The 9,964-nt window shown below is 47.8% G+C and overlaps 1 protein-coding gene across 1 annotated transcript; it reads left to right on the top strand.

The window, feature by feature from the left end:
* The first annotated feature begins 221 nt into the window (after positions 1 to 221).
* Positions 222 to 4,164, top strand: LOC140904849 (olfactory receptor 10C1-like). Its single transcript, XM_073327163.1, is given in 4 exon segments — positions 222 to 302; positions 304 to 991; positions 994 to 1,130; positions 4,042 to 4,164. Coding segments are annotated over 4 exon segments (1,029 nt in total).
* The last annotated feature ends 5,800 nt before the right edge of the window (positions 4,165 to 9,964 follow it).

The raw sequence follows: 9,964 nt of genomic DNA, 5'->3' as shown, positions 1-9,964 counted from the left end.
AGGGTGGTTAAGCATGGAATAAATTGCCTAGGGAGTTATGGAATCTCCATCATTGGAGATTTTTAAGAGCAGGTTAGACAAACACCTGTCAGGGATGGTCTAGATAATATTTAGTCCTGCCATGAGTGCAGGGGACTGGACTAGATGACCTCTCGAGGTCCCTTCCAGTCCTATGCCTCTGTGATTTTATTATCTCCACAGATAGAAAACAACTGTAGGACATGGCTAGCAGGAACCACACAGTTGTGATACAGTTCTTCTTGGTGGCTTTTTCCAACATCCTGGAGCTCCAAGTTTCACTTTTTCTTTCTGGTGCTGCTGTTGTACCTCACCACCATGGTGGGCAACATCCTCCTCATCACGATCATGGTGGTGGACCCTGCCCTTCAGTCCCCCATGTATTTCTTCCTTTGGAATTTGTCCTTTCTGGAAATGGGTTATACTTCGTCCACTACCCCCAAGATGCTGGTGAACTTATTCTCTGAGGACAAGAGTATTTCCTTCCTGGGCTGTGCCACACAGATGTATTTCTTCTCCTTCCTGGGGATCACTGAGTGTTGCCTGCTGGCTGCCATGGCATATGACTGTTACATGGCCATATGTCAACCACTGCGCTACACGACCATGATGATCAGAGGTGTGTGTCTCCAGCTCTCAAGTGTGTCCTGGCTCATCAGGGTGCTGGTGGGAGTCGGGCAGACAACTTTCATATTCCCTCTGTCCTACTGTGCGCCTATTAGCATCAACCACTTCTTCTGCAACCTGCCCCCGCTGCTGAATTTGGCCTGCACGGATACCTACAGGAATGAAATAGCTGTTTACACCATCTCTGCCACCTTCATCATGGTCCCCTTCCTGCTCATCCTTGTATCCTACATCCGTATCCTCCACGCTATCCTCACTATTCCGTCAGTCGCGGGCAGGAGCAAAACTTTCTCCACCTGCTCCTCCCACCTCATCGTGGTGACCTTGTTTTTCGGGTCTGGCATCGTGAATATCTGAAGCCCAAATCCAGCTACTCACTCGGCAGCGACAAACTGCTTTCCCTGTTCTACTCAGTGGTGTCTCCAATGCTGAACCCTTTGATCTACAGCCTGAGGAACAAGGAGGTAAAGGAAGCCCTGAGAAGGGTGATGGCCAGAAAAATATTTATTTGAAAAGTGGGGGGAAAATATTATTTTAATAGTCTTGTGATGGATTTGGAGTTGCCTGTTGTAGCCTGATCTATGAATCGTATATTAATTATATTGATTACTTAAGAATTCCCAGTTATCACTCTGAGGTATTGAAGGTTCTTGTCCCAGTATCAGGCCCAGTGTAATTAAAGTTACTGTTCAGTTGGGAACGCCGATGTCCACGGTTGCAACACTCACACTTTAGGAACCCTTCTGTCTTTGTAATCGTTTATTAATACATTCAGCAAAGTCACAAACACTCTAACCCAGCAAGGTAGACTGAAATAATACATACTGTACATCTGAACATCCATATACTCCCACCATCCCTTGCACAACAACCAGAAATGTTAGCCATTATCTTCCTCATCACCATCACCTTTCTCATTAGCACCAGTGGCCATCATCCTGGCACCTTCCAAGGGGTACATCTCTCTCTCCCCCTGCACACAGGCTGGGATACAACTTTTATAATATGTTATGTCAGGGGTAGTCAATAGGTGGACTGCGGGCCAAATCCGGACTGCCAGATGTTTTTGAATGGACTTCAAAATCTTTTAAATTACTTGTTGTTGTTATTATTGTTACTGTGGTGTGAAAAAAATAAATGCTAAAGCGAGCTCTATGGGCTACCCTGTAGCAGTCTGTGAATACTGTATGATGCTTGTCTGAATATTGTACAGATGTTTTTGTATGCACCTATTGGGTTAATTCAACAGCCGGGTGTTCAGGAAACGACCTAGGAAGATGGACAATAGCTCAGAGAAGAGCTCCTCTGCAAACACCAAGGACAATTAACGGTGACATGCTACCTCTGCCCACCCATGGTGGGCCTGCTAGCCCAGCTTTCCCAGGACTGCATCCCTCCTAAATAGAGGAGAGCGTGGTTTGTTGAGATGGTTTAGAGGGTGCAATTGCCTCCTGACCTCCAGAGGCTGGGGGGTTCTTCGAGGAAGCATAGCCTGCCTTGTCTCTTGCTGTGCTGTGTTCCTATGGTTGAGATTAAACAACACTGTTTTAAGAAGGCTGTTTTGGGTCACTGTTATCACCGCAGGTCACGGGTCCCCAAGTGGACATGCACTTGTACCGAGTCCAGTCAGACCTGCTGAGTAATGCTGGATGATTTTAAATTTGGTTTAGAAAGAGCTCAGCAGACCCTGGCTTGCCAGACCTCACCCACTGATTGTCAAATTTCTCAGATTTACTGTAAAAGAAAAAATAATAATGCAGCCAGCTCTTGGGTGGGGGAGAGAGCAGCTTTGGGGGATGCCACAAAATGAGAGAATGATTTTGCAAGGTTTTGAGAAAGACGTGGCTGAACAGAGATCAGCTTTCAGAAGAGCAAGGGAACCTGCCAAGCAGCGAGGGCTCAAATATTTGATAAAGTTTCCAGCTCAGTTTCATGTCAGGGCTCGTGAGGAAGTGCATCAGTTCCAAAAGCCACAAGGCTTGGAACATTTTGTAACTAGCCTAAAATGAATCAAGTCCCTGTTCTGTTCTAAACCACGTTTACTTGGCCTCCGTTGATGATATTGCAGTCTTCAGAAATGCATGGGCAGGGCACAAGGCTCACAGAGAAATTGTGCTGAAGAGACTCAAAGGGTTTGTCCCCTGCAAAGAGAAACCCATGGCTGGCCCATGCCAGCTGACTCAGGCTCGCAGGGCTCGGCTTGTGGGGCTGTTTCATTGCAGTGTAGACTTCTGGGCTCAGGCTGGAGTCCAAGCTCTGGGACCCTCCAATCTTGCCGGGTCCTAGAGCCTGTGTTCTAGCCTGAGCCTGGAAGTCTACACTGCAATGAAACAGCCTCACAAGCCCGAGTCGGCTGGCATGGGCCAGCTGCGGGTGTCTAATTGCTGTATAGACATACCCAAAGGTGCCGGTCTCACAGTAAAAGTGTCAAAATGCAAGATGGGGCGAAAGTCCCTTATCCAGGCCATTGGCAGGACAGGGCCAGATTTGCCAGAAACCCTTACAAGTGGACTCCATTGTTAACTGGCCTGTACCCTGAACCAAAAAGCAAATTCAGTCTTTTAGAGGCTTGCCGAATTATTACCAAAGACTCGTGGAAGGTTTCAGCAACATTGCGACTGTGATGACAGACGTCTGCAAAAAGACACAGCCTGCCAAGGTGGTTTTGACTACAGCCTGTCAGGAGGGCTTTGCTCAAGTGAAAAGACTTCTGTCAGCGACACTGGCTCTAGCCGGTCCAAATTTCGATAAAAGGTTTGAACTCTGCACAGATTCATCAAGTACAGGCCTGGGAGCCGCACTGATACAAGCAGGCAAGGGCGATAAGAAGCGTCCTATTGCTTTCTTTAAGTAAACAACTGACCCATCACTGAACAAAATTACTCAGTCATCAAAAGGAAATATGCAGTTGTGGGGCAACTAAGGCTATAGCTACTGCCCAGGAAGTTCAGAGTCCTAACAGACCATTCTCCACTGGCAGGGCTTCACGGAAGAGAAGGTACCAGCTCCAGACTGCAACGCTGGAGTCCAGACATTCATGAGTACGGTATGGAAACTGCACACGTGAAGGGCAAGGAAAATGTGTGACAGAAGCACTGTCCAGGCACGAGGGTTCTGAGGCAACGCATGTGGATTAGCCAGTGGCTAACCCTACTGCCTCAGTGAGAGTGGGGGAGGTGTGAGCCAGGAATCCCGTGGTGCCAAGCGGCAGAGGGGTTGCCTAGGGTTTTACGGGAAGACCCTGAGTTGGATATCTGTATAACTCTTCACCCAATGGTGGCATGTGAGGTCTCTACCAAGAGCCGGCAGCCCACTAGGCATCCTAATCGGTGTGAAATGTGGGTGTGGATAATATTGAAGGAGTCATGTGTCCATACTCAAAACAATGTCTTTAAGGTCTTGGCCTTAAGGCAGGTCATGTGGGTCGGAGGTGTTCCTACCAGGCAGTGGGTAACTGTGACCTTAAGAGCCCCTGAGTCAGCAAAGGGCCCTCTAGACTGTAACTCGCAACAGGACTGACACACTCACTACACTCAACACACTGTTGTCGTCATGTGTATCTAAGCGGTGTCACGTTAGGTATCGTATGCAAAATGGTGACGCTGCTACCGAAAATCCTTGTGTTCTGTGTGTATGGGTTGTGTATAGCAAGTTATGTATATGTGAGGGAAATATGTTCTTAAAATGGCATTTGGAGGCCGTACAGAATCCAGGTCTGCCCTAGACAAAGGAATATGGATTTACCTGTCTTATCAGCTTAATTACAGGGAGAGGACAATAAAAGGACATTTCCATATAAGGTAAACAAAGCAATCAAGCTAATGAGTGATGGAGGAAACAATGTAGTGAGCATACTGGGGGTCCGAATCTGCACCTCAAGGAAATCTTTCTAACTCGTGAGACAGACAATGGACTTTGGAAAATACAAGCAGGAGCAAAAAGCCATTCTAGTTAACCCTCAATTTGGGGACAAAGATAACAGCACCCTCTGATTCTGTGGAAGTTGGATCCCTGGCCTGGAGGGCTAAAGATGCTGGTAACTTGATGTGAGTGAGAAAACTGCTTAGGCAAAGATTGTAACTTATTAAGATTTAAGTTTTAGTCACTAGAAAGCATGGTTTGGTTTGGTTTGTTTGTAACCAGACCTGTATCTTTTTTCTCTTGCTTAGTATCATTTACATTTCTGTTCTTTGTTAATAAACTTATCCTTAGTTTTACTATGAACCAATTCGGTGCTGTGATCTTGAAGTGAAGTGTGAGTTGTCAGCTAAACTAACAGTCTGGTGTGTGCGCTGCCTCTTTGGAATCAGTGAACTCAATAATTTCTGAGTGTGCAGTGACAGGGACTAGACACTGCAGGGATATGTCTTTGGGGAACTCAGGAACTGGAGGTCAGTGATGGCTACCTGCAAGGCAAGGTTAAGATTGGCAGAATCTTGAGGCGTTCACTATGAAGCAGTCAGATGGGTGTGGGAGGGAGCAACACACAGTCTAACCTCCAGCAAAGCTCATTCTTGCTAAAGCGGAGGGGTGACACAGTGGCTTATAGTTCTGGGTTCCCTGAGCAGACCCTTATCTCCCTGTCTGGACAGGCAGGCATTGTGTATTGTACGCCTCTCAGTGTAGGCCTATTTGCATACTGAGCCAGATGCAAATTAAGAGAGTGCAAAATCTACAAAGTAAATCTGCAGGGTGAAACAAAGAGTGTGTGGGGGGGTGTCCTTTTTGTGAATAGGATCAAAGGATTGGGCTGGTGTATCAGGGAGTGCAAAGAAACTCACTGAGTCCTTCACCTGGGAGAAAAAGTGACTGGTCATTTGTTTCATGAAAGCAGGGTCTCAGCCAGCCTGACTGTAAGCGCTGCAAGGATCCAGGGTGAGAAATACTCTACAAGACACAAGAGTATCTTGGGAATTAAGTCTAGGCTCTAGAATGTATGTTATGTATATAACCCTTTGTTTCCATTACTTCTACTTTCTGCTATTTGGATCTCTGTGCTTTGTTCAATTAACATCTACTTGTTTAAACTATAAACGTATCTAAGTGCTGTGTGTTAAGCGGAGCGGTGCTCTAAGGTAGAACTGATAAGCTGGGCTTCACTGATCCTTTGGGAGCAGCCAATCTGTGACTACCGCAAGTGTCCAGTGGACAATGGGCTGGATGCTCCAGGGAGATGCTCGGGGGTTGGAGAGTGTCTATCACTAACCTGCAGAGTGACAGTGGGGCCTGCATAGGCCTAGGGGGAGTGCATGTGTTGCCCTTGGTCGGTGGAGATGGGGCATTGACCCCCGGCAGGCACAGTCAGGGTCAAGAGGTTGTGTCAGTTTTATTACGGTAGCACCTAGAAACTCTATTCACCCAAAATGACTTGCCCAAATTGTGGGAGTTGTGAAAAGAACTCAGTGCCCTACAGTGCAAGGTACCATCAGCAAGGATACTGGATGGTAGCACACTTTTTTTCTCCCCAACATTCTTCTCAAGGCCGCCTGCACCCCTTTGTTCCTCAGGCTGTAGATAACGGGGTTCAGCCTGGGCGTGAGGACAATGTACACCAGGCCGAATGGCCTGTCTCTGTCCCCTCCATAACTTGACTTGGGTCAGAAATTGATAACACTCACGGATCCATAGAATACAGTCACCACCACGAGGTGTGAGGAGCAGGTGGAGAAGGCTTTGCGCCTTCCCTCAGCAGAAGACATCTTGAGGATGATGTGGGCATAAGACACAAGGATCAGCAGGCCAGGGGCCATGACCGCCAACACGACCACCACAAATATCTCCACCTTGTTCAGGTAGATGTCGGCGCAGGCCAGCTTCAGAAGAGGGGGGATGCACCACAAGAAGTGGTGAATCTCAAATCACTAACATCTGGGTCAGAGGAGCAATGGGTCAGAGGAGACTTAAGTGTATAAAATAATGAATGGTGTAGAGGCGGTAGATTAGGCTCTTCTCTTCTCCCTGTCTCATAACACAAGAACAAGGGGACTGTGACCCAGGAACCCCTTTGGTGCCAAGTGGCAGAGGGCATAGGTTTTTACAGCGATCCATTGGGTTGGATATCTGCATAATACCAAAGGGTGACATGTGAGATTACGAAGAGCCAGCTGCCCACTGGTCATCATAATCACTGCAAAATGTATGTACGGATAAATTTAAGGAGTTATGGTATCTATACTAGGCAAAGAAAAAGACTAAATCCTTCACTTGGGAGGCAACTGACAGTGTATTTGCTTCAGGAACCCTGGGTCATGGCCAGGGCTAGCTGTAATGCTCTGCAAGCATTTTGGGGTGAGCAATATTCTGCAAGACGTGAGAGTCTCCTGTTAATCAAGTCTGGGCTCCAGAACGCAGGGTATGATTTTGTTTTATATGTAACCATTTGTTCCCAATACTTTTACTTGCTGCTACTTGACTCTCTGTGGTTCGGTAAATAACGTCAGACTTCTTTTGACTGTAACCATTTCTTAGTGCTGTGTGTCAAGCAGAGCCATGATCTGAGGTGGACCTGGCTCGGGTGTTGGAGCGAGCCTGTCGCTAACCTGTACAGTAACAGCGGGGCCTGCATAGGCCTAGAAGGGAGTGCTTGTGTCACCCATGACCAGTGGATTTGGGGAGCTGACCCCCGGCAGGCACAGACTTGACTTCCCCACGCTAAGGGCAGGTGGCAGTGGGTACCGCACAACCCCAGGCACCCACAAGAAACATCACAGGGACATACAATAAAATTAAAAGATGGCAAATTCTGAACCAATAAATACCTTTTCTTACGATGTGTGATTAGACTGTAATCATGAAAGCGGGACTGGGCATTTGTATGGCTAACAAGAATAGCCAGAGTTATCATATGTAATGATGATAATATTTATTACTCTAAGCAGCAGGTTGTTTTTCTCTAGGGACCAGACAGAGACTCTCAGTTCTTCTGCTGCAAAAACAAGACAACCCTGAGTAGAGGCTGAGGACATTAGGTTTGAAACCACCCCACACACAATGTGTATCCCCATGTCGGGTAAAGACTGTGTATCATTACCCCTTTTTGACCAGAGTGGCAAGGCAAAGTTTGGAGCCATGGGGATGTCCCCACTGGAAGTAGAAATTGATGGAGTCTGGTATTTTCTTTGATCTGATTTATTGACAAGGAATGTACAAAGTCCAACTTCTCTGAATGCATGAGGAACCAAGAACAAAAGGAGCAGCTTCTTTGCTTACTGCCCCAAGTCTCGTTAGCCACCTTATTAGATCCAAACACTCACTTTTTCCAGGCTCGCACTGGGCTACTGCTTGGCTTTTTTCCCCTCTAGCGCGCTCTCTCTCTCTCAGCAAAGCCCTTCTGCCCACTCAGTCCAAATTCCTGGGCAAGTCCACACACCTCTTAAGCAGAAGCCCCTTCCCCCGCCTAAGATTAACTCATCCTGACAGGTATGTGACTAGAAGGGTGTGTTCACACATCAGTTAGAATACGTGTTTTAACTCAACCATAACGAGGTTTCATCCAGCTCATTACAACATCCCCCACCTCAGCGGAGGCTCGTGCTAGTCACCCAGGCTTGGCCCCACCCTACAATGTTCACCCAGCTATTTTTAGCACGCTAGCACAAGCCCTGCTAGGAGGAGTCTGCCTGCCTAGGCTGGGAGGCTCACCTTCAGCTGCCGTGTAGACGTACCCTCAATGGTTCAACTACTGTCATGCCTTCAATTAGTTCCTGTGTATTAATTTGAATCGGAGTCCTAAGAATTCAAGTACTACTCAATGGGTAGAATTTTCAAAAGCGCCCAAGTGACCTCAGAGCCTGCGTTCCCCTTTCAGAAGGCCCTAAGGACTGGGGAATCTCTGTCACATTGAAAGTCAATGTGATTATGCTTCTAAGTCAGCTAGGCACTTTTGGAAATTTTACCCCATGTGCTTCAGGATGAAAGATGCTGGCACTTGTCAAATATGTCATGACTAGCATTTCCTCCATGCCTAACTGCTGTTTTTTTTTACTTGACATTGGTTTTGTTGTTTGTTGCTGCTGCTGTAGCAAAGAGGTTGTGTCAACAAAAATCATTCACATCATTTATTTTACTTTGTTAGCCATTAATCTGGGTCTTGGGGAATGTCTACACTGCAAAGTAAGCCCAAACTCAGACTCAGGCTCGAGGATTTCAGTCTGACAAACGCACATTCAACCGCCATTCTACACCTACTGAGAATGTAATTAAACCTCCTTTTGCCAGGGCCTCTGTGATCAGGATCCTGTTTCATAAGCCCAGGCAAAAGGGGGTACATGGGATCCCCTAGAATAACCGTGGGAACAATGACTCCATTTATGACATTGTCATTTGGAATAGTGTTTCGGCCTGTCCATTAAGGTAGACGCCTGGCTGGCGGAAAACCCTGGCATCATGAACTTTTCCCGTGCAGCCCACGTTGGCGTCCATAAATTGCCCTCTGTGGTCCCCAAGGGCCTGCATGCCCATGGAGTAGTACCCTTTGCAGTGTAGGTACTCCTGCTCCTTGAGGAGGGCAAGCAATGGGCTCATGAGTCCCATCAGTGGCCCCAGTGCAGTGGGGAAACCCCATTCTTTCCAAGCCAGCAGTTACTTCGGGGATATTGTTTATGCCCTCACCTTTGGATAAACCACACACCTGATCGCCTCAGAAACCTCGGCCACCACTTTACCGTCCAGTCAACTTTCCAACCCCAAACTGGTTAGCAACGGACCTGTAGGACTCTGGGGTGTAGAAACCCACTTTTGAACAGGAATGGCTTCCTTCGCGTATATGTCATGGTGCTGAAGGGTCTGGGCAAGCTGCTCACAAGGCTCCAGAAATCTAGCTTTCTTCATGAGCAAGTTCTAGTCATCCCAGATCCGCATGACTATGGGGTCCCACTGGTCTGTGCTCGTGGCCCTGCTCCAGAAGCGCCGGTCTACACAGGGGGCATCAGCAGCTCTCCCGAGAGCTGTGAGCACCATCAGCCAGTTTGAGTCTGACAGGTCTGTTTCACCCCCCGCCCCCCGACAGGTGCCTTCTTCAGCAGGTCAGAAAATGCCCCCGAAACGTCCACCAGCACTTCATGGACTCTCTGCCCATTGCCTGAAACAGGAGCGAAAGCACAAGCAAGACAAGTGCTTCAAACGCTGACTCCTCCCTGTTGCTGGCTCCAGCCGTCAGGCACGTGTAGACTCAAAAGACAGCTCGGCCGGATGCCTTGGCAGGATGCAACAGCTTCCGGTAAAGTGCCACGGGATGGACAGTCAAGTTTTCCCACAGGACATCACAAAGGGCTAGAACGGCTACCGCTGGGGAGGGTGCTAGGAAACCTGGCACAGGCTG

This window comes from Lepidochelys kempii, unplaced genomic scaffold, assembly GCF_965140285.1.
Source record: "Lepidochelys kempii isolate rLepKem1 unplaced genomic scaffold, rLepKem1.hap1 scaffold_134, whole genome shotgun sequence".
Classification (NCBI taxonomy): Eukaryota; Metazoa; Chordata; order Testudines; family Cheloniidae; genus Lepidochelys; species Lepidochelys kempii.
The sequence above is the reverse complement of the archived record's forward strand: the minus strand, read 5'-3'. Positions and strand labels throughout refer to the sequence as shown.